Here is a 25066-nt window from a genome sequence, read left to right on the forward strand (position 1 = left end):
CTTAGAGTTGCAGCTGAGAGGCCAGCAGCGGCAGGCAGGGAACACAGAGTTCGCTGTCACTGGAGCAAGCAAGCCTCCCTGTTCGCTTCAGTGCATGGCTGCTGGCCGCCATCTTGGCTGACAGTTAATTTGCATAAGGATATGCTGATTAGCCAATGGGAAGGGTAGCGGTCGTACGCTAATTACCATGTTTCTCTTTTATTAGTGTAGATGTATGTTCTAAAAATCATTTCATAATCAGGAAAAAGTTAAATTTTTACTTAGGAAAAAAGTGCACATTGGATCAAAACCCTATATAATCTGGAGTTACCTCATGTGAAAAGTAAACTGTTCTACCCACCTTAATAGTCTCTGCGGGCTTCATTGTACCCTAATTAGTCAAGTTACGCTGTATCAAAAAACTGAATTAAAGTTACAGTTTATTTAAGATAATAAGAGAAGTAGGTAATATTTTTCATTAAAAATAATTGAAATTAAATAGGAATAAGTTTTATTTATCTAAAATAATTGTTGAATGTTCATATTATTTCCTCCTATTAATAAATAATGAAGCATTACCTGTTTTTAAAGAGAAAAGATTTACATATTAGTAATTTTTTTAACTAACAAATTGTAAAAACCAACTTAGATGTTTATTTGCCATGTAGGCACTATAATGACATAGGATGCATACATACAGTTCCTGTAAGCTTTATAAAAAAGCCCTGCTTTAGTAGCCGCTGCATATCTCACACTGCAGCTAAATTGGTGTATACTCTTTTTTTCAAAGCAATTTATTATTTTTAGTATTAGTACAAATTGAGGTTGGAGTTGGGGTGGGGAAGTGCCCCTTTTAGTGGGTTTATATTCCTGCTATTGTGTTGTCATGGGTTTACCTTTAGTATGGTTATAGAATACTTGAATCCTGCTATTAAGGGTAGGAAGCTGGAACCTCCTGGTTTCTTTGTAGAATATAATGTGTTCTCTTTGCTAGACTTGAGTATTTAGGAAATAGTTTTTCCCACTTATCCTGCAGTGCTCTCTTACAAGTTCATGAATCCAGGTGCTCTCTCCTTCCTGTTACTTGTTACATGTCACTCACCGTAAAGTGATCCTAGAGTTTCAGGGATGTGGGTCACCCGCCTCCCCAGCTTTATTTAGCTATATTGTCATATAATAGTGTGTACTTGATTGATGAGGCTTAATTTTTGTGGTTGCCACAGTGACAGGGGCTATTTCTGTGACTGACTATATTGCGATTGCTTATGAGTTAATTATTTTGTAGGGGAGTGGAAAGTCAACTCTAGCCAAAGCGCTCTGTAAGGAAGCATTTGACACACTGGACGCTCATGTGGAGATGGTTGACTGTAAGGTTTTACGAGGTATGACCATCCACGTAGAAAAGCAGATTATTTAAATGCTGTTATTGTAATAAATACAAATATCTAATCTTAAATTCCTTAAAAATTTAAATCTTTGGTTGGCTTTCTAATTTATTTAATAAAAAATATTAAACTTTCCATATGAATGGAGGCCATTTTTTTTCTAACCAAAACTCTTTGTAGACTGTATTCCTGAAAATGCCACTCTGAGAAAGTTAGTATTCAGAATATACTCTAAAGCAGGGGTGGCGAACCTTTTTACTGCCAAAAGCTATTTGGATATTTATCACATAATTTGAGGACCATACAAAATTATCAACTTAAAAATTAGCATGCTATATTTGGTCAGACATTTAATTAACTCACCCCTAGTTCATTAGCAGGACCAGACCAAATGATTCTATTCCCCACCCCTGCTCTAAAGGGTATAAATTATCCCTGAATTGTTATGGGAAACTGGCAGAGTGGTTGCCTCAGGAGGGAAGGTGAGTAGAAGTGGACAGCGAAGTGAATTACAATTTAACAAATGCACTTCTGTACTTCTATGAATCCTCACCTGAGGCTATTTTTCCATTGTTTTTTTAGAAAGAGAGGAAGAGAGGGAAATAGAGAGAAATATCAATGTGAGAGAAACACATTGATTGGTTGCCTCCTGCACAAGCCCCAACCAGGGCCCCAGCTGCGGAGGAGCCTGCAGCCAAGGCACGTGCCTTTGACCGAAATGGAATCCAGGACCCTTGGTCCGCAGGTCAACACTCTATCCAGTGAGCCAAACCAGCTAGGGCTGCACTTCTGTACTTTTAAAAGTCTTTAACATTGACATTATTATCTATTCAATTTTTTTAAACAATTGGAAAGATTTTACTTTGAGTAGTTATTCCCCCCCCCCGCTTGGCTACCTCTATCATATAGTTCCAACTCATGGTTTAATTTCAGGTTGTTGTTTTTTTTATCTAGTATATGGTAAGAAAGTAGAAATAGCTTGCAAAACCCATTATTCCATATGCTGTAAAGGTCATTTTGGAGAGATTCCCCATCTCCCAGTCCTGTTTGAAGCCTCATGTGAAAATTTTGTTTTACAGCTAAATAACTCCCTACATTGGTTTATGATTTGGTATGTTTTCCATTCTTTGAAAATTAAGACTTTATAATTCACCAGGAACTTTAAAGCCAAATTTATTCTTCATATACAGCAATTCTAGGATCATTTGTGTTTGATTTTAATCTAAATCCTGATCCCCTGTTCTCATTTACATTTTCCCACAATCTGCCTTTATTTTACTATTTTGTTGTAAGCCACCTGAAATTCCATATGGAATGAGGTGAGGTATAAATACATACATTCAGAAATTATAGTAGCATATTCCTTTTTTTCAGTTTTATAAAATTCCTTCGTCCTTTGACGCTGTATTAATTAAACCATATCAATGATTAACAAATTTTAAAAATTGGTATATTAACAAAATATGGATCAAATTTTAATAGTTAATATTGAGCTTTTCTAATGCTTTCAAAATGGTAGCCTGAACTTTCCCAGCCCTGAAATAACATTAACCACTTGATATCTTTTGTCTTAAGGAAAAAGGCTTGAAAACATACAAAAAACCCTAGAGGCGGCTTTCTCAGAGGCTGCCTGGAGGCAGCCTTCTGTTGTTCTGCTGGACGACCTGGATCTCATTGTTGGCCTGCCTGCTGCACCGGAGCACGAGCGGGGTCCTGAGGTGGTGCAGAGCCAGCGGCTGGCGCATGGTAATGGCAACACACCCATCCCTGGCTTCAGGCCCTTTTCTTTCATCAGGCAGCATTTTTAGTCTTAATGGCAAATCTGCTCTCTTCAGAGAAAAGAATATATGCTGTTAAGTATCGAGCTTCTGAAAGCATTCTACACTTGGTCTGTATTAGCAAAAATCTGTAGAATAAGAGCAGTGTGGAAATTCTGCAACTTCATGATCAGGCTTTGGGGCCTTTTCATTCTCCTGTACTGATAAGAAATTGCTTAATTGTACAGATTTACTCTTGCTTTGTTCATTTGACAAATGTTTGTCTATTGCTTGTGCAGTCTTTATTTTCAAAGTCTGGGAGAAGAGAGAAAAGTAAACAGACAATTTTAATTTAGAATACTGATAAAAGTAATGGTAGCTGCCATGTGATGAGTGCCCTTTCTGGGCTACAGATTGCTTTGTACTCTACATGCAGATATTCTGGTTTTACAGGTGGGTAAAGAGATATTCAAAGAATAGGTAATTTGACCAGGGTGACCCAACGAGGAGGTGGGCGGTATGCTCTGCTTGGAGTATTACAGGGCACTATAGGAACACATACCCCAAATTGGGGGTCGTATGAGGGTAAGGACTTGACAGGGAAGGCTTCTTGGAGGAGTTGATAACTGAGATGAGTTTTGATGGGGGAGTAGAAATTAGCATGAAGTAGCTTCATGCTAATACGAACCAAAGAAAGTGTGGTCCACCGGAAAAGCACGGGTACAAGAATCATGGTATGTTAGGGAATAACCCATGGCTGGAGCTTAGAATTCAAGGAGAGGACTGGGGGCAGGGGCACTGGGTAGAGGATTTGGCAGCATTCAGCTGCCTCAAGGTTCTCAAGAGCTAAAATAGATACAAAATGCAACACAGTGGCTTGAGTTATTATAAACCGTGTTAATCTCACATTTGTATCCTGTAGCATTTGCAAGGCTTGTAAGGATGGTGTTTAAGGGAATGCTGCAAATTCCTAGGTCAGGACTCAGATACACATTACTAATACCTGGTTCAGTGTCGATAACCATCCAGACCTGCAAGTCCTGGGGTGGAAAGCGATTGTTCAGGAACTCATTGAGCTATATTTTGCTTTATTACAGAACACAATGTGGAAAGTTATTACCCTTCCATAATATTTATTTCAGAGACTCCTTTTCATTTACTGTATCGATCCAGAAGTAAGGAACTTCACTAGGCATTTTTCTGAGCATTCAGTGCCTCCTATGTCTGCTTGTTTAGAGCCAGGTCAAAAATTTTAGGTCCTTAATAGATAAATGAGTGCATTGAATGAATAGAAGATTTAATTTTTAAAAAATATGAAGGAGACTAACCATTCATATTCCACCTTAGAGCATGACTTTAGATTATCATTATTTTTCATTTAAAATTTCTGTGTTTAGATTTACTAAGCTTTTACACTGTATTGCTTGATTCTAGCTTTGAACAATATTTTGAAAGAGTTTATTTCCATGGGAAGTTTGGTTGCACTGATTGCCACAAGCCAGTCTCAACATTCCCTACATCCTTCACTTGTTTCTCCTCAAGGAATTCACGTATTTCAGTGTGTCCAGCATATTCATCCTCCTGATCAGGTAACATACTGCTTGTGAAAATTGTTGAAGTATATCCTTTATGTAAATTGTTTCAATTTTATTGATTTATGGCTCTAAACGTATGCTTATGTTAGTGATCTTAAGAATATTTTAGACCCTGGCCGGGTAGCTCAGTTGGTTAGGGCATCGTCCCAATACACCAAGGTTGCAGGTTTAATCCTCAGTCAGGGCACATGGAAGAAGCAACCAATGAATTCATAAATAGGTGGAACAAGAAATCAGTGTCTCTTTCTCTCTCTCTCTCTCTCTCTCTCTCTCTCTCTCGCTCGTCAAATAGAAAAAAATATATGTATTTTTTTTTAATATTTTATTGATTTTTTACAGAGAGGAAGGGAGAGAGATAGAGAGCCAGAAACATCGATGAGAGAGAAACACCGATCAGCTGCCTCCTGCACATCTCCCACTGGGGATGTGCCCGCAACCCAGGTACATGCCCTTGACCGGAATCGAACCTGGGACCCCTGAGTCCGCAGGCCGACGCTCTATCCACTGAGCCAAACCGGTTTCGGCTAGAAAAAAATATTTAAGAATATTTTAAAAGGTGACATTTGGTGCATATTGTGCTTAGAAACAATTTTCATGTATAACTGCCTGAAATATTACTATGTACTTTCTGAGGAAATGGCTTTTTTGAAAACAGCATTTCTTCTTTTTTTAAAACTAGTTTTTTTTTATTCCATTTAAAAGAAACAACCTAAAAATTCTGAACTGCTTCAGTTTTTTGGTGGAATGTGTAAATACATCATGGAAATTGGGATTTTTCAGCTTTATTGACATACAATTTGACAAAATTGCATATATTTAAAGTGTACAACATGATTTGATACACATTGTGAAATATTTACCACAATCATCTTAACACATCCAACACCTCACATAATTGCTTTTTCAAGCATTTTTTCTTAATGAATAAGGGCAATAGAATGCAAATAGATATCTTTTAAAAATTTGATTAAACTTTTAAAAAATATGCTTTATTGATTTTTTAGAGAGAGAGAAAGGAGGAGGTAGCGATAGAAACATCAATGAGAGGGGAACATTGATCGGTTGCCTTCTGTACACCCCCTACTGGGAATCAAGCCCACAACCTGGACATGTGTCCTGACCAGAAATCCAACCTGTGATCTCTTGGTGTATGAGTTGACACTCAATCACTGAGCCACATTGGCCAGGCAAACTGTTTTTTGTTTTTTTTAACAGCACTAATATTTTATATTCACTGATTTCAGCATCCAGTTCCAATGTGTGGGTCTTTTCCTCACACCACTAAGCAAATTCTTGGACACCAGCCGGGAGTCCTACAATTCAACTCAATTCTGACACTATCACAGACAGCCCTCCACTTCAGATGCTGATTTTAAGTCCAGTCCAATTTCAAGTCCTAGCATCTACCCTAAATACTCAGACCCTGCACTTTGCATAAATCAGGGATTCCCACAGCCCCCTCCTTGGGTTCGATTAATTTGTTAGATCAGCTCACACAATTTAGGATACTAGTTTACTCACTAGACTACTGGTTTATTACAGAGGATGTTGAAGGATATGAATCAACACCTAGATGAAAAGATACATAGGGTGAGGTCCTGTCCTCACAAAAGAGTTTCTGTCCCATGGAGCTTGGGGCCCAGCACTTTGGCACATGGAAGTGTCTGGTTCACCAAGTTAGAAGCTCTCTGAACCTGCTCCTTTGGATTTTTATGGAGGCTTCATAAAATATTGGCATGATTGATTAAATCATTGGCCATGGGCAGTTAATTCAGCCTCCAGCCCCACTCCCTTCCTGGGAAGTCGGGAGGTTTCAACTCTCTAATTACAGTTGGTTCCCCTGCCAACCAGCCCCCATCTTAGGTGCTTTCCCAAAGTCACCTCATTAACATAAACTCAGATGTGATTGAAAGGGGTTTGTTGTGAATGTCAGGACACCTTTATCACTCTCATCACTTAGGAAATTCAAAGAGTTTTAGGAAATCGGTGCCAGAAATGAGGACAAAAACCAAATATATATTTCATATTATAAATCATGATTTCACAAGCACATAAGGCACATCGTCCCCTTTGGGGACTCAAGTTCATGATGGTTTATGTGGTGATAGCTCATCTGGGACTGGCAAGCACATTTTAACTTATTTAAAATCCTTACCTAGCATCTACCCTAAATGCTCAACACCCCTGTGCTAACTAACTGTTATTGAAGAATAAAGGTATTGACCTGCTCAGTTGGTTGGAGCATTGCCCCATGCACCAAAAGGTTGCCGGTTCAATTTCCAGTCAGGGCACCTGCCCAGGTTTCGGGTTCCATCCCTGGTCGAGGTATGGATTGGGGTGGGTATGGGAGGCAGTTGATCCATGTTCCTCTCTCATATTGATGTTTTTCTGTCTCTCTTCCCTCTCCCTTCTTCTCTTTCTAAAATCAATAAATACATATCTTAAAAAAAGAATAAAATTATTATACCTGTTATTAAGTATAACAAAATGATAGTGGTTTTGGCCATTGAACATGTTTTTAAAAATAAGTTTTATAGGAACAAAAAAACACTCTGAAAGAAACCAGATTTTACTAAAAAAGGCTTTTCTTAATGAAGAAAGAAATAGCAATTATTTATCAATTTTTTTTATAACTTACTGAGGTATAATTGAAGAAGACAAACTCATTATTTAAAATGTACAGTTTGCTCACTTTCTTTGGTTGTCGTTAATCCTCACCTGAGGATATTTTTTCCCATTGATTTTTAGAGAGAAGAGGAGGGAGGGAGGGAGGGAAGGAGAGAGGGAGAGAGAAACATGGATGTGAGAAAGACACATCTATTGGTTGCCCCCTGCATGCACCTTGGCCTGGGTCAGCGATCAAACCTGCAACCCAGATATGTGCCCTTGACTGGGATCAAACCCAAGACCCTTCAGTGCATGGGGCAATGCTCTAACCACTTAGAAACATGGGCCAAGGCAAATTGGATCACTTTCAACATGTGTATATACCATGGCACCATCACCACAATTAGGGTAGCAAACATTTCCATCACTCCCAGAAGTTTCCTAGTGCCCCTTTGCAGTCCATCCCTCCCCCACTCCATCTGCAGACAATCACCAGTCTGCTTTCTGTCACGGTAGATTACGCCAACCTGATAGTTCTCAAAGCATATGTACTAAAATTTACAGCTGAGCAAAAATTAGAAATTTGAATTTTGTTTTTTCTTTAGGAACAAAGATGTGAAATTCTGCATAATGTAATAAAAAATAAACTGGACTGTGATATAAACAAGTTCACTGACCTTGACCTGCAACGTATAGCTAAAGAAACTGAAGGGTTTGTGGCCAGAGATTTTACAGTGCTCGTGGATCGAGCCATACACTCTCATCTCTCTCATCAGAGTATATCCACCAGGGAAGGTATGTTTTACCATTAAAACCAAAATTTAAAATCTTCATTCCATGGTGGAGAAATGTAATTGTAGTAAGGCACGAATTAAATATATTCCATTTTAGTATTCAAATATGTAGTTGGTTGAGTAGAAGATTGGCATTGTCAGCTAAGTAGATGGCATCTTTTGAAAATTCATACGTAGATATGACTACCAAAAGAAGTTTTGTTTATTTTTAAACAGAATTGCTTTTAACAACACTGGACTTCCAAAAGGCTCTCCAAGGATTTGTTCCTGCATCTCTGCGAAACGTCAACCTGCATAAACCTCAGGACCTGGGCTGGGATAAGATTGGTGGATTACATGAAGTTCGGCAGATCCTTATGGATACTATCCAGTTACCAGCCAAGGTACTTTTAAAAAATCAAGTACTTACTCCTAGAGATCCACTGAGTCACTGGCTTTATGTGTTGGCCTGCCCATTCTCAGTTTGATTCAACAAGTATTTTCTTAGTAACCAAAGAAATGTCCAGCACTATTTTTTGGTACGCTAACAGACTTTTTAAATATCAGATGTACTCCTTGCCCATAAGAAGATTATAAAGAAAGTGGGGGTGGTATTTACATTAAATACTTTTTAAAAAAATATATTTTTTAATTGATTTTAGAGAGGAAGGGAGAGAGAGAGAAACATCAGTGATGAGAGAGAATCATTGATTGGCTGCCTCCTGCACACCCCCCACTGGGGATTGAGCCCGCAAACTGGGCATGTGCCCTTCCTTGATCGGAATTGAACCTGGGACCTTTCAGTCTGCAGGCCGATGCTCTATGCACTGAGCCAAACCTGGTAGGGCACATTAAATACATTTTGATGTGAATTTCATAATTCTTATGTTTTGTGTGACTCATTCAGGTTGTACTAAAGCAAAATGAACTGTCAGCTGGGATTTGAACAGAAATAGGTAGGAATAACTGGGAGGTGGAGAGTCATCTAGGCCACAGAACTGATGGATGAAGCCACATTTCCAGACTCTGGGTGTCAGTCCTGGAAAGGCAGAGTGATCAGGCAGCATAGACCAAGCAGATGGCAGAATATAGGGGCAAATGTATATTGTTCTTCAGATCACAAGGTAGTGACTAGGGGTCAGTGTGTTTGAATTGGAAACCTGAAGAGAAGCATCATTGCATGAGACCAGGGACCTAGGCAAAGAGGAGAGAAATGGGTAAGGACCTCAGTTAATGTAACCAAATGGGAAATTTTACTGTCTATTATCCTTACCCAAGCCTTTCCATTATTTCTTCTCTTTCTTTGAATTTGCATAGCTGTCAGAACTTGCCCATGAACCATGTAAGTGGAAGGCAGTATACTTATTAAAAGACTGGTTTTTATTTTCTTAATGTAGTACTTTTTTCTTTTAATCCTCATTTAAGGATATTTTTCCATTGATTTGTGAGAGAGACATATTGATTGGTTGCCTCCCACTCGTGCCCCTGCCAGGGCCAGGGATTGAGCCCACAAGCTGGGTATGTGCCCTTGACCAGATTCAAACTGGGGACCCTTTGGTCCCAGGGCCAACGCTCTGTCCACTGAGCAAAACTGGCTAGGGCTGTAGTACTTTTATAGTATTAAAAAAAACGCACACAGAAAAAAATGGAAAGAAATTCTATGCAGCTACATGCACTTTGTGTAGAATGTGTTCCATGATCTAATTGGGGGAAAAATCTAAGGAGTTTATTATTTTGAGTGGTAATTTTATTTTCTATCATTGTTCTGTTAATAAAGGTGGCAATTATCCCCATCTGAATACTTATTGTATACATTGATCTTTGGCTGCTGCTTAGTCATTGGTTAGATCTGAGCTGTCATATTTTTGTATTTTTCAGTACCCAGAATTATTTGCAAACTTGCCCATACGACAGAGAACAGGAGTACTGTTGTATGGCCCTCCTGGAACAGGAAAAACCTTACTAGCTGGGGTAATTGCACGAGAGAGTGGAATGAATTTTATTAGTGTCAAGGTATGTTTTGCATTTGTCTTTTCTTTTTATTGAGGTAAAATTTATGTAATATGTAATTAACTATTTTAAAGTGTATAATTTAGTGGCATTTAATGCAGTCACAATGCTCTCCAGTTTCAAAACTTTTTCATCCCTTTCCCTATTCCCTCCTTTCCCTGGCAACCAGTAATCTGCTTTCTGTCTCTATGGATTTGCCTTTTCTGGACATGTCATATAAAAGGAATCATGAACTGTGTCCCACCTGTTGTGTCTAGCTTCTTTCGCTTAGCATAATGTTTTCAAGGGTCATCCAAGGTGTAGCATGTACTCTAGTCCTTTTTATGCCTGAATAATATTCCATTGTATGGATATGCCACAGTTTATCTGTTCATCACTGGACAGTTGGGTTGTTTCCATCTTTTGGCTATTATGAATAATACTGCTATAAATTGTGTACAAATTTCTGTGTGGACATGCTTTTATTTCTCTTGAATCTATATACCTTGGAGTGTAATTGCTGGGTGATATTTTAATTCTATGTGTAACTTTTTGAGGAATCGCCAAACTGTTTTTCACAATGATTCCAGCATTTTACATTCTCACCAGTAGTGTATGAGGGTGCTTCTTTCTCCACATTCTCGCCACCACCATTTAGGTTTCTTTTTTTTTTTTTTAATTGACTTTTAGAGACTGGAAGGGGAAGGTAGAGAGGGAGAGGGAGAGAAATACCAATGTGAGAGAGAAACATTTATCGGTTGAATGTGCCCCAACTGGGGACCAAACCCACAATCTGGGTATGTGCCCTGATGGAGAATTGAACCTGCCATCTTTTTGCGTACGAGACGACGCTCCAACCGAGCTACACCAGCCAGAGCACCATTATTTTTTATGATTGTGGGTTAGTCTGATATTTGGGAAGCTAGTAGGAGCAGTGATCCATTTATTAAAGCTGTGAGCAAATTGAATAATGAGCCACCTGTCTTTTGTAGGGCTTATGCTCTTAAGGCAAATCTTCATGCTTTATAAATGGAATTATGCACAAATAGTCAAATCAAAGAGCACACTATATTTGAAGGGAGAAGAAAGCCTAAAAGACAAGGACTGGAGACCACAGTGAGGCAGGAAGCTGGGTTTGTGGTTCTCTTACTGATGGCTATTTCATCTTCACTTGTGTCACACTAGGTCTGAGTTTTTTCAGATACAAGGTGAGTGTGGTAATGAAGGGACATGCCAGCATGTCTCATAGTCCACTAGTCTGGGTTCTGATATCTTAGTTGTACAGTTTCAGCAACCAGCAGTATTAGTTTATCAAGAGTGATTAGGTTTCAGGCAGAGGAATCATATATTTTAACCTTATTCAAAATTGATTTATAAACTGAAAGCCAGTTTAGTATTTCGCAATTGACTTATGCCTACCTTTCTTTTATCACATGATTTTTTTGTGAGCTGGTTACATGAGTATTCTGGCAATAATGGAGAAACACTGTAACGTTTAAATTTACCTATCTTTTTTTCTGGAATAACTGTGACCTTGTTTATCTTTTTTCCTTGTTACTGGAATGTAGTTTCACTGGTTTTAAAAAACATAATTTTAAGAGTAAAGCTTGTGAATATTGTTGAATTTTAGAATTTAGGGAGGACATCTTATGCCTTCAGTAGATCTTCAAAACACAATTTGGGGTGAGTTCTATGTGGAAAGGTTTCAGTAGAGAGCTAATCTCTCTGGGTGGACCAGGGTCAGTCCTTCAAGGCACGTATCAAAGACAGAGGCCTTTCACTGACACGAATTTGTTGTCTTGTCCCTACTATTTACCTTAGTTATTTCTTGTTCCATCCTCTATAGTTCTCTGATTATATTAAGGAAATCTAATTAAATACTACATTAATAGGTATCTAGATGGCTTCATATTTGATGTTCTTTTTTTATTTTATATGTTTTTATTGATTTCAGAGAGAGGAAGGGAGGGGGGAGAGAGAAAGAAAAGCATCAATGATGAGAGAGAATCATTGATCTGCTGCCTCCTGCACACCCCCCACTGGGGATCTAGCCCACAACCTGAGCATGTGCCCTGACCAGGAATTGAGCCATGACCTCCCAGTTTAGGGGTTGACACTCAACCACACCGGCGAGCTAGATGTTCCTTATTTTGGTCACATATCCTGATCAGTGTTTGGTCTTTTCGAGGTAATGATCTTTCACTGGAGATCACTTTAGGACCTATTCAGGTGTGTGCTTTTTTTTCCTTAAAGATCCCAATTTAAAAGACTATCCTCACTATTGTTTTGTCGTTGTTAAAGACATTTGAGAGAGAGAGAGAGAGAGAGAGAGAGAGAGAGAGAGAGAGAGAAAGAAAGAGAGAGAGAAACAGCATTCGGTTGCCTCCCGTTGGACGAACCCACAACCTGGGCATGACTGGAAATTGAACCAGAGACCCCTTGGTGCACAGGATGATGTTCAACCAACTGAACCACACTGGCCAGGGCCTCCTTATTGATTTTGTTATATGTAGTAAAGTTTGTTTTGGATGATATAGTCTCCAACTGTGTACAAATAAACTGGTCTCAGTAATTCAAGATGCCGATTTAAGTAATTCATCTCATTACATATTTTTTGGAGTCTCCAAAGATTTGAAATAGAACATTTTCCCCTTGCAAACCATTCATTACTTGACTAAATAAATAACTATTTAGTACTATGTGGCAGGCATTGTTTTGGCACTGGGGATTCAGTGCCAAATAAAACTGCCTTTTTGGAGTTTACATTCTATTAATGGTGAAAGACAATAAACAGACACATTCAGTATATAATATACTGCCAGGTGGTGGTAGATGCTACTTGGGAAGACAAGCAGGATAAAGACGTGCAGTCATTAGAGTGGGTCAAAATGGGGTTGTTGGGTAAGGCTTTTCTGAGAATGTGGCATTTTGTCATAGATCTAAATGAAATGAAGCAATGAATGGGCCATGAGACTATCTGGGGACAAGTGTCTAGGCAGAGGAAACACCAAGTGTAGAACTTGTGGTATGATATTTATTCTAGCCACATAATTTTTAAATGGGTTTAAGAGACACTTATTTAATCATATTAAAAATTTTCTATGACTGCATTTAGCCATAGTCATAAACAAAAATTATATATTGTTTTTAAACAATTTTATCGTAATTCTAATTTTATTTTATTTTATCTAATAGGGGCCAGAGTTACTCAGCAAATATATTGGAGCAAGTGAGCAAGCTGTTCGGGATATTTTTACTAGGTTGGTTCACTATGAGTGTTTTTTAAGTAACTCACTCTATTATTTATTAGTCAATGCTTTCTGGTCTTCAATTGCTTTGTGTGTGTGTGTGTGTGTGTGTGTTTTCAGAACTGATATTTGAAAGCTGTGATTTATGTGGATTATTAATAATCTAGAAAACAAAGATTGTTTCACCAGATACCACTTAAATATAAAACATTTTCAATGTTAAGTTTGGTAAATTATTTGGTTTTATGTTTACAAAAGAAATATTCCTGAAATGCTGAAAGTGGAATCATACATAAGTGGTTATTCAAAGGAATCTCAAAGTAAATCCTTATATGAACCACATAGTTGCTGTACTTTATCTTTTTAATGTAAGATTCCGTGTGGCCAACTTAATTAAGGGTATAACTGTTACTGCATTTATATAAAAACTAGAGGCCCGGTGCATGGATTGGTGCACCGGTGGGGTCCCTCAGCTTGGCCTATGCCCGCTTGGAATCCTGGACCCCTCGGGGGATGTTAGACTGCCAGTTTTGGCCCAATCCCCACAGGCCAGGCTGAGGGCCCCCACCGGTGCACGAATCCATGCACCAGGCCTCTAGTATATGCATATAAGATCTTTGGTTAATCTCTTCCCACCCTCCCCCCTCTCCCCTTCCCTCTGAGATTCATCAGTCTGTTCCATGTTTCCATGCCTGTGCGTTGAGTGTCTGCCCCCTGGTGGTCAGTGTGCGTCATAGCTACCGGTCCGAACGGTCGTTAGGCTTTTATATATATATAGATACATATGAATAAAAAGCTAATATTTAAGAATCAAAATAATTATTTAAATGTGATTAGATTCTAGGGAGTTTTCAAATTAAAAAGCTACTTTACTTCATTCTTCTAAAATTGTATATAAAATAAGCAATTAGGAGAATATATGTAATGTACATATACATTTTGAATAATAATAACAATATGAATTCTTGTATATCCACCACCCAATTTTAGAAATGGAACATTACCAGGAAAGCATTGTTATAGATAAAGATAGTCACCATATTGACAAAAGGGTCAATTTACCAGGAAGACAGTACAGTTCTATTGTTTGTATCTAATATTATAGCTTCAAAATATTTAAGACAAAAATTGACAGAATTGCAAGGAGAAATTGACAAATCTGCCTTCATAGGAAAATATTTTAACATAGGTTTCCGTAATTAGTTAGATTGAGGTTTAAAATAGTAAAAATTTAGAAGATTTAAACAACATATTCAGCAAGATTGCTCTAAACATATTTAGAACATGTACCCAACAACTGGAGAAGATGTATTCTTTTCAAGCACACCTAGAACATATTTGAAAATTGGCTATGTGCCAGGCCATATATAGCAATTACAGTAAGTTTCAAAGAAACAGTATCTCACAGACTATTTTCTGAAAACACAAAATAAATGACAAAAGAATAATCCCCTTCCATACATTTAGATATTAAAAAAAAACAAAACTCTTCTAAATAACTCATGGGTTAACAAGGAGATCATAATGGAAAATACTTGGCACTATTAAATAATGAAAATTCTAGCCCTAGCTGGTTTGGCTTAGTGAATAGAGCGTTGGCCTGCGGACTGAAAGGTCCCTGTTCGATTCCAGTCAGGGGCACATGCCTGGGTTGCAGGCGCGATCCCCAGTGGGGGGCATGCAGGAGGCAACTGATCAATGATTCTCTGTCATCATTGATGTTTCTATCTTTCTCTCCCTCTCCCTTCCTCTCTGAAATCAATAAAAAAAATATATTTTAAAAAATAATGAAAATTCTATTAAAATTATCAGATGCTGCACAACTTATTTCAAGGATAATGTATAGCCTTAAATTCTTAGAGGGGGGAAAAAAGGTTAAAGTTGATCAGTAGATATCCATCTCATGAAATTAGGAAAGTATGGGCATAAACTAAAAATAAAAGGAAATAATAAACTTAAGAGCAAAAATTAATTAAATAGAAAACAATTCAGTAGAGAAGTTCACAAACCCAAATATTTTTTGAAAGCCTGGTACAATTGATCGATCGTTAACAAGATTGATCAAGAAGAAAGTGAGTATGAATCAACAATATTAGGGACAAAAAAGGGACATGACTAAAGATATGAGAAATGTAAAAGGGAAAATTATGAAATAATACTACAAACTTTATGCCAATACTTTTGAAACTTGGGTGACATGGACAAAAATAGAATGGACCAAAATCAAGGAAAGAAGAAACAAAATCTGAATAGTCCTGTAACTGTAGGGGGAAAATTAGTCACTTGTTCAAAATCTTTACACACATCAAATATCAGACCCAGTTGGTTTTCTAGGAAAGTTTTGGCAATCATTCCATGAGCAGATCATTCTAGTCTGTTGTTGGCCTCAGATTTGTTTTACTTGTCATGCTAATTTAATAAGATATGGTTGGGTGTGTGTTTTTTAATCAGCATGACAGGTGTTTTGTAGTAGGGGCAGTTCTTCAGACATCTAGTCAAGCCTGTTACCAGAGCTGGAATTTATATTCTCTTCTCTTTAATTAAAACAAAATTAGTTAATCAAGTAATACATTAAAAGTCAAAGTTCAAATTAGGAAAAAAGGTAATATACATAACCAAAATATATTTTATACAGTTCTTACAAAACAATATGAAAATAATGAGCTTGCCAAATTTTAAATGGACAAAAAGATATGAATAGGCATTTCACAAAAGAAATAAAGGTGGCCAATCTTATATAATAAAAGGCTAATATGCAAATCGACCGAACAGCAGAACAACCGGTTGCTATGATGCGCACTGACCTCCAGAGGGCAGACGCTCAATGCAGGAGCTGCCCCCTGGTGGTCAGTGCACTCCCACAGGGGAGCACTGCTCAGCCAGAAGCCGGACTCACAGCTGGCAAGCACAGCGGTGGTGGTGAGAGCCTCTCCCACCTCTGCGGCAGCACTAAGTATGTCCCACTGATGGCTTAGGCCCGCTCCCCATGGGCCTAAGCTGGCAGTCAGACATCTCCCAAGGCTCCCGGACTGTGAGAGGGCAAGGGCCGGGCTGGGGGACTCCCCCCACCCGAGTGCACAAATTTCATGCACCAGGCCTCTAGAAGGCATATAAAAATGTTTACTTATATTAAGAATCAAAGAAGCATTTCACTTATTGAATAATACTCTGGTTTTAGTTCTTGGCCAGGAGGCCTGCGTCATAAGCAAACACCTTGACCTTGCTAAGGCCCAATTTACTGAGAACTAGTAAATTACATAGGCCTTGCCTCTTTCAAGGATTTGTTGTGGGCTTTAAATAAATACATAATGTGTGTGTATGTATATAAAAATACCTTGCAAACTCTGAAGCCCTATTCAAAACTATTAAATACTGTTTGTTTCTCCCAGAGCTCAGGCTGCAAAACCCTGCATCCTTTTCTTTGATGAATTTGAATCCATTGCTCCTCGGCGAGGCCATGATAATACAGGAGTCACAGACCGTGTGGTTAATCAGTTGCTAACTCAGCTGGATGGAGTAGAAGGCTTACAGGGTAATAATAGTAAATATCAAAATAGTTTATTATAACAAAAATCTCACCAGGACTTAGTAATAATTTTTATTCTTCCCCCCAGGTGTTTATGTGTTGGCTGCTACTAGTCGCCCTGACTTGATTGACCCTGCGCTGCTTAGGCCTGGCCGACTAGATAAATGTGTATACTGTCCTCCTCCTGATCAGGTGACAATTTCATATTTAGAGTCCAAACCCAACACATGCTACACTCTTTCCTTGTGAACTTCTGCCATGTAATGGCAGTTGTCCTCAGAAGAACAGCTTTAGGCAAAGGTCGTAGTCACTGTTTGCTCAAAGCGTGAAAAGATTCTGAATTAGATACAAAGCTTCTCTTTGGCCCAGCCATTTCCATGCAAGTGTGAAAACTGTATGATCGTCAGTGTTGGCCAGTTGGGGTAAAAGGAAGGAAACCTCAAGTATTGCATGTCCACATGTGCTGTGTTTAAAGATCACACATTTCATTATCCCAGCAAAAGACTCTGATACAGAATCAAGCATATGACAGGGTACATAAAGATATGATTTTTAACTGTTCTTAGTCCTATGTTGTTCCAAGTCTTGTTCCCAAGTTTATAAACTAGCCAAAGGTAAAAAATAGTCAAAGGTATAAAATACCTAACTTTGTCACATGTAGCTATTTAAATTATTTTAATTTTCCTTTTGAAACACTTTCTCAGCACATTTGCCCGTCTAGAATATAAGCACTGTCTGAATAAGAAATGATTTACACTGAATAGTTCAGAATGTTTTTGTTCATTTTCCTCCCTTTGTTCCTTCTGTTAGGGGAAAGTTCTAAGGAGGATAAATAGTAGACTGGTGGTGCATTTATTAGATATGTAAAGTTAATTTATTAAAAATGGTGAGATACAGAGTTTAATATTTAATTTTGCCTTTTTGGTTAAATCAGTTTTTCTCCCTTCAGGTGTCACGTCTTGAAATTTTAAACGTTCTCAGTGGCCCTCTACCTCTGGCGGATGATGTGGACCTGCAGCATGTGGCCTCCGTAACTGACTCTTTTACGGGAGCTGATCTGAAAGCTTTACTGTACAATGCCCAGCTAGAGGCCTTGCACGGACGGCTGCTGTCCTGTGGACTCCCAGTAAGTTATTTGAGATCGTTGCTAAGGTGTTTTATGAGCGATAAGAGAAGCTCAGTATCAAAATCTCAATCTTAAAAAAATTCCTATTTTTTAGCAACTTTGGTAAACTAGATAGAAATTCACCTTTAGTCAGATGTTCCCTCACTGGAATATTGGCTTTGCAGAGAGTTTGTAATTATGAAGAAAGAGTTGAGTGTCTTTTTCTTTAACACGTTAAGCACCCTATCAGTCACCAGTGACTGACACTATACTTTCCGTCCGGAAGACAAAACACGTTAAGCTGGGCGCTTAACGTGTTAACCTTACCTTACTGTTGGCAAAATATGTTGGTGTGTGGAAGGATATTATTTAAAATAGGATATCATGAATTAGATAATATAGTGAGGAAAATATTGGAGTTTTTAGTTTTAACTTTATTTTTTTTTTAACTAAAGTATATTTATTTTGAAGGTCATTGTCCCAGATCTGGCCAATAGGAGCTGCTTTTGGATGGCTTCTGTGTCCCTTTGATATGTCCTCTTATTCTTTGGTCACTTAACTTACTTCCCAATACAACAGAGTGTTCTCCATCTATCTTGTACTTTCTGTACCCCAGTCCTAAAATCAGCCTGTTCTCTACGGATAGTGATTTTTATGGCAGATAATTTGAACTCTGCTACATTATGGGCTTTATCATACATTTTCTAGGAAGGGTTTTCTTGTGTACTCCTCTTCCCTACATTTTATTGGAGACTCTTGCAGAGCCTGATGTTCCTAAATCAGATACTAAGTTTTGTTATTAATTTCAACAAGCCACTGAAGCTCTTCATTTTGCCCCTTTTATTACCAGAAAAGGTATGTATCTGTAAAGATTTCTATAACATGGTTGAGTCATTTTAGAGTAGAAAATTTTGAATTGAAAGAAACATAAAAATAAAATCAGAGGTCTAACTCCCAAGTTTGTTACAGAGTTGAGGGTGGTGGGGAGGTGATTGGCACATTATCTACAATTCCATCTTACCTTTTTTTATTTTAATAGTTTAATTTTTATTATGTCTTCAGAACCATTCAAGAATAAGAGCTTTTTTTGAAAAATACCTCAAGTTTCCTTGTACTGGTCTGTTAGAAAGTATTGTGTTGTTTATTTCTGAATTGTACTAGTATTATTTAGATCTTTACAACTGGTTGCCCTTTTGTGTTTTAGGATGGAAGTTCCAGTTCCGACAGTGACCTAAGTCTGTCTTCAATGGTTTTTCTTAACCACAGCAGTGGCTCTGACGATTCAGCTGGGGATGGAGAATATGGCTTAGAGCAGTCTCTTGTTTCTCTAGAGATGTCTGAAATGCTTCCAGATGAGTCAAAATTCAATATGTACCGGCTCTACTTTGGAAGCTCTTATGAATCGGAACTTGGGAATGGAACCTCTTCTGATTTGGTATGTTGTACAGTCATCGTATAGTGTTGGGATATCAAGTTGGACAGTGATTTGTCTCCTAACCAGCCCCACATGTTCTTTCTGATGGACTGGTTCTTCAGTAAAACAGTCTTGTTTTCCTTACACTAATTAGTCATTTTTTATTCCTTGGTAAGAACTAAGACAGAGTTGGCAACAAGTGGGCGCCAAAGTAGCCAGTTGGTTTCTTTCAGGTTTATCTCCCTTCATTACTGGTTCTCAGACATCTTTAGTAGCAGATCCATTTTATATTAAACCTAAATTCTATTATTATAGAGCATTTGAGGAAAATGAGAAAGTTGGTATAATGCAAAAATTTTTTACCACAAAATGGTATCTATTTGTAACACTTTTGGTGGAAAGTATAAGCACAATAAAAATGTTATGAGTAGTAGTAATGTTTCCACAAGAAAAATGTTAAGATTAAATATGGGCAGTATCATTGTTTTCCTGAATTAAAATAGCATTCAACACATTCTCCCCCAAAATTAACAGTGGCTTGCAGTTACTTTATTGGCACATATAACATTTTTACAGATATTTAGTTATCTTTTTCTTGGTTTTTATAAATTTGTGTTAATTCAGGTTTTTAAAACTATAAAAGTGATCCATTTTTATTCCTAAAAATAGTAAGCTATTGTTTTAATTCTAGTCATTGTTTTTCTGTTTTTTAACTTCTATATAGAAATGTCTCAGAACCTTATATATTTGTTGAAAACTAAAACTCATTTGGAATCTATCTCGAGGACATTAGTGTGGTAGATATCATAACAAAGTGTTAAAAGAACCTTGTGTTGTGGCAGTTTTCACTCTGGCGGTTCAACAACATAGCTATAAATGGACTTTATAGAATACTAGATGCCCGATGCATGAGATTTGTGCAAAAGTAGGCCTTCCTTCCTGGCTGCGGCACCAGCTTCGCTTGGAAGGACGTCCGGTCTAATTAGCATATTACGCTTTTATTATTATAGATAAGCAGTTTGCTTAACTTCAGTTAATTAAATTATAAGCTTATCCATCTTAAGGTTTTAGTGCTTAACATTTTTTACTTTATCTTTGATAAATACATACTTTTTTTCTCTCTCCTCCTCATTATTGCACCTAACACTGCAGAGCTCACTGTGCCTGTCTGCACCAAGCTCCATGACTCAGGATGCTCCTGGGAAAGATCAGTTGTGTTCACGGCCTCCAATGTTCAGAACAGCTTCACAAGACGGTTACCAAGAACTTACCCAGGAACAAAGAGACCAACTGAGAGCAGATATCAGTGTTATCAAGAGCAGATACCGGAGCCAAAGTGGAGTATGGCTTTTCTCTCCCCATCCATTATCATTGTAAAACTTTTAAAAATTGTATTTCCTTTTTTGATATACATTTATTTGATTTGTAGGTGAGCTATATTTATAAACAAGGGACTGAAACTCATTGATCAGTCAAATCGCTGTGTGCTTCCTATCAGAAAGGGACACAAAGTCTCCTGAAACACTGACAAAAAGAGATAACACTTGGACTGCTGCTTTTTAATCATGTCCCTGAGGTAACTTTTTGTCATTTTCATTTTAAGGAGGATGACTCCCTTCACCAACCAGGACCAACCAAAACCAACCTGGTCATCAGCCAGTCACATTTACTGACCGCACTCAGTCACACCAGGCCATCCATTACTGAAGATGACTGGAAGAGTTTTACTGAGCTGTAAGTAACAGATTCTGATTCATCTTATTAGAAGTGACACTTATACATTTAAACTCTTGAAGTTCTTATTTAAAATCACCAATATTTTGAATATTTAAAAACCAATTCAGAAATTTGTTTAGTAGTTATGCATTTAAACACCCATAAACTTCAGGAGTATAGAAGTCAAAGATGCATTTTAATTAACCAATTTTTTGATTAAATCATTCATTAATTCAAATATAATTTTAAGAGCTTTGAAGAAATAAAAGGAAAAGTAAAAGCTCAAAAATGGTTTCTATATGTAGTTTGAAAAAATTGTTTTCACTTTCAAAATAATGTGTATTTTACTAATCTCTAGAACATTCCTCCAATACATTCAAGTTATTCACTTGTACACATTTGGAGTTACAGGCATCTTGCAATTGTCTCTGTAGTGACTTAGAAGTCTGAGACCCATAAACTAACTAGGTAAATGATTCATCTCAAGAAAAGATTTTTCGCAGAAACCGGTTTGGCTCAGTGGATAGGGCGTCGGCCTGTGGACTGAAGGGTCCCGGGTTCGATTCCGGTCAAGGGCATGTGCCTGGGTTGCGGGCGCATCCCCAGTGGGGGATGTGCAGGAGGCAGCTGATCGGTGTTTCTCTCTCATCGATGTTTCTAACTCTCTGTCTCTCTCCCTTCCTCTCTGTAAAAAATCAATAAAATATATTAAAAAAAAAAAAAAAAAAAGAAAAGATTTTTCCCTTTCTTTAGAAGTTACAACTTTTCTTAATTCTGCAATACTTTGGGGTATGCATGTGTGTGTACATTGTAAAGGCAGAAAATTTTTCCTGCTGGTCCAGTACATAATTAAATTTACATAAGATAGATTCTAACAGAAAAACAAATTTAATTGCACATGTTATGGGAGCCCCATAAAAATAAGAGACTCAAAGACAGACAATTGAGGCTTATATACTATCCTGAGCTCAGGAACTGGATAGGGGCCAGGGATTTAAAAGGGAAGGAAGGTGAGAAAAGCATTATGTGTGATAATCAATGTTTGCCCTGCCTTGCAGATAAGACTTAAAGAAAAAAAAAGTTACCTCTGGTAATAGCTCTCTTTCTAGCTCAGGCCTACTGTCTAAATTCTTCTAGACAGATAAGGGAGCAGTAATAACTCCTTAGTCTGCTGGGTCTTGATTCCCTTCAGCTCAAAATGATGCACCTGCCAAAGTGGCACATTCTGTTCCTTTCAGTCCCCACCTTTGAAACGTCCCCAAGAAGTTTCATAGTCCAAAAGTTGAGTGGGTAGATGGTTCCAGCTCACTGAAGCAGCCTGTTAGTGCTGAGAATAGGTCTGTTTAAACAGTGTCTCTGGTTGCAGGAGGCGGTGATACAGGTTTGCTCCTAAAGTTAGGCCTATATTGTGTAGGCAATCAGATACATTTCTATGGGAACAAAAGAAAAACAAAGGTTAATGATTAGAGCAGACCATAACTCCATTCTGAGGGCTGCCAGTTGAGATTTCTAGGTGTCAAATGAAAGCATCTTTTGCAGTTTGGCTGCTCAGGTAAACTTTCTGAGTGGCTCACACAGCAACAGGCAGTAAGATTGCCCATACATATCCTGCGGTGATTTCTGGAAAGTTTAGATCAAGTTGTTTGTATTCAGTTTTCAGGAAAAGGGTAGTTTTTATTTACAGGGGAAGGAAAGTAAGGAAAGCAGATGTGTGGTAATCAAACACAGGACAAAACATCAAAGACAATTAACAGCACTAAAATCCGATACCCGCGCAGGTGTATTACTGAAACATAATTCCTCTCTCTACATTCACCCCATTTATAGCAAAGGTAACCACAGTGAGACTAATCTGTTTGCACATTAAGTGTAGTTTCAATAAACTTGGCCTGATTATTTACATAAGTGCAGCAGGAATAGTGATCGTCTATATATGCTCTTGTGTATCTGCTTTACTGGAACTTTTCAAAGCCTCTTGAGGTTCCCAAGATATCCTGAGGTTTCTGCATCTGCCAGGAAGTGATGTTCTTTTCTTTTTATTTTATTGATTTTTTACAGAGAGGAAGGGAGATAGTTAGAAACATCGATGAGAGAGAAACATCAATTCAGCTGCTTCCTACTGGGGAGGTGCCCACAACCAAGGTACATGCCCTTGACCAGAATCGAACCTGGGACCCTTCAGTCCGCAGGCCGACGCTCTATCCACTGAGCCAAACCGGTTAGGGCAGGAAGTGATGTTCTTTACTCACCTGGCAAAGCTGCTGGCTGGGAACCCTGTAAGCAGGTACCAGGCTGGTTTTCCAAGGTGTTTCATTGGCTCCATAAAGTGAACCTTAGTTCCTTCTATGTGCATTCTCAAATATATATTCCAGTTCAAACCTTCAGAGTATAATCAGTGTTTCTAACTGTATCTGTTACAAGGAGAAAAGAATCTTGTTGAACTTATGCAAATAACTATATTGTAAGAATATTCACTAAGAGTTTCTGAATTCTGGAGGGCTCAGGTAGGGAGCACTACATTTTCAAGGAGACTAACAAGTACAGGTTTCTGACAACCTTCATGTCATAACATTGAACTGGGTAAGAATCTGGAGAAAAATTTGGTCTAGTACATAATTAAATTTACATTAGATAGATTAGAAAAACAAATTTAGTTGCATATGTTAATCTTTGTTTACAAAGATATTTTTTTACCAATTTATTGATAGCTTAAAAGAAGAAGGTTTCCTTAAATCTGGGGGGAAAACAAAAGAACCAACAATGTTATAATCATCTTCATTAACTCATTGAGTCCCATGTAATTAATTCTTGTTGATCTTGCTTTTTGGTTAGCAGTTTTAGGAAGCCATCGGGTTCTCCACCAGAGGTCTGCAGATTCTTACCCAGTTCAGTGGTATGATCTGAAGGTTATGAGAAACCTGTACTTGTTAGAGTCTCCTTGAAAACGTAGCACTTTTGCAGGAACACTTTTGCAAAAGCATCAAAGTAAAACAGTAACTGTCTGTAAATGACAAAAATGGCCATGTTTCAAGATCTGATGTGAGTTCATTATAATTCAATTGATAAGATAATTATTTCTGTGACACACATTTCTAAGATGATACCCAGAATTATGATGGATACCATTATGTATCAAAATTTTATACAGTTTTTGAAACACATAATAACAACAACGGATACCATTATGTATCAAATTTTTAGAAATTTTATACAGTTTTTGAAACACATAATAACAACAAATATCCATACAGATATAACCAAAAGAAGTTTTAGTATTACTTCTAGATTTTGGTGGGTAAATATACTCCATGATGTTCCATAAAACTGTCTCATGACATGTTTCTCCACATAACGCGTCAGGTGGTGCATGACTGTATAACAAGCCTAATTAGTTTAACAAATCTTTTGAGATGTTCCAGGGGTTTCTTAAAAACTCTGAAGTGAGTTTGAGTTCAAAATACTTAATTTAGAATTTGATTTGGGGAACATTTGTCAAAAATATAAAAAGATTTTAAAACAGTCAAATAGGATTCTATATCACTGTGAAACAATATATAGTTATCCATTTAACCAAAGTGACAAAAATTTCGCAGGCAAATACAGAAAGTTACATAGTTGTAAAAAAAAACCCCCTCTAGCTCTTTTAATAAGAGAAGAATCTGTTTTCTAGGCCAATTACTTAAGATTGTGAAAGGTTTTTCTTTAGCTTTTATTAGTAGCAAACCAATAGACCAAGAAAAATTTTTTCCTTTTAGCAGATGAAAGAAATTTATTAAAGTTTATTTTTTAAAACCCTTGTAATAAATTTACTCCATTTTAGCCAGCTTGACTACACAAAGTAAAATTCTCTCTTCAACTTTCTATTTCCCTTAACAAAAATCTATCTCCATACTTTTTTTCCCCCCACGTTTTTAAAAAAATTTTAGAGGAAGAGAGAACATCAATCAGTTGCCTCCCACACGCACCCTGACT

At 37.6% G+C, this 25066-nt stretch overlaps 1 protein-coding gene and 1 long non-coding RNA gene across 3 annotated transcripts in view; one reads left to right on the forward strand and one right to left on the reverse strand.

Moving 5' to 3' along the window:
• PEX1 (peroxisomal biogenesis factor 1) overlaps positions 1-25066 on the forward strand; it is a 45345-nt gene that overhangs the window by 15592 nt on the left and 4687 nt on the right. Inside the window, exons 11-23 of the mRNA XM_005876158.2 lie at positions 1265-1361; positions 2940-3110; positions 4556-4710; positions 7929-8118; positions 8334-8500; positions 9975-10109; positions 13281-13345; positions 16723-16865; positions 16948-17051; positions 17809-17985; positions 19169-19399; positions 20531-20719; positions 20982-21112. Coding sequence (XP_005876220.1) covers positions 1265-1361; positions 2940-3110; positions 4556-4710; positions 7929-8118; positions 8334-8500; positions 9975-10109; positions 13281-13345; positions 16723-16865; positions 16948-17051; positions 17809-17985; positions 19169-19399; positions 20531-20719; positions 20982-21112 — 1955 coding nt within the window. The remainder of the gene's footprint in view (positions 1-1264; positions 1362-2939; positions 3111-4555; positions 4711-7928; positions 8119-8333; positions 8501-9974; positions 10110-13280; positions 13346-16722; positions 16866-16947; positions 17052-17808; positions 17986-19168; positions 19400-20530; positions 20720-20981; positions 21113-25066) is intronic.
• Positions 21967-24215, reverse strand: LOC106727782. Of its 2 annotated transcripts, XR_001364035.1 has the most exons (3): positions 23977-24215; positions 23344-23505; positions 21967-22524 (listed from the first exon to the last, which is right to left on the reverse strand). It is a non-coding gene; the product is annotated as an uncharacterized LOC106727782 (long non-coding RNA). The 2 variants fall into 2 exon arrangements; XR_001364034.1 differs by having other exon boundaries at positions 23344-24215.

The sequence above is a fragment of the Myotis brandtii genome, unplaced genomic scaffold, assembly GCF_000412655.1.
Source record: "Myotis brandtii unplaced genomic scaffold, ASM41265v1 scaffold48, whole genome shotgun sequence".
In the NCBI taxonomy this organism is placed as follows: domain Eukaryota; kingdom Metazoa; phylum Chordata; class Mammalia; order Chiroptera; family Vespertilionidae; genus Myotis; species Myotis brandtii.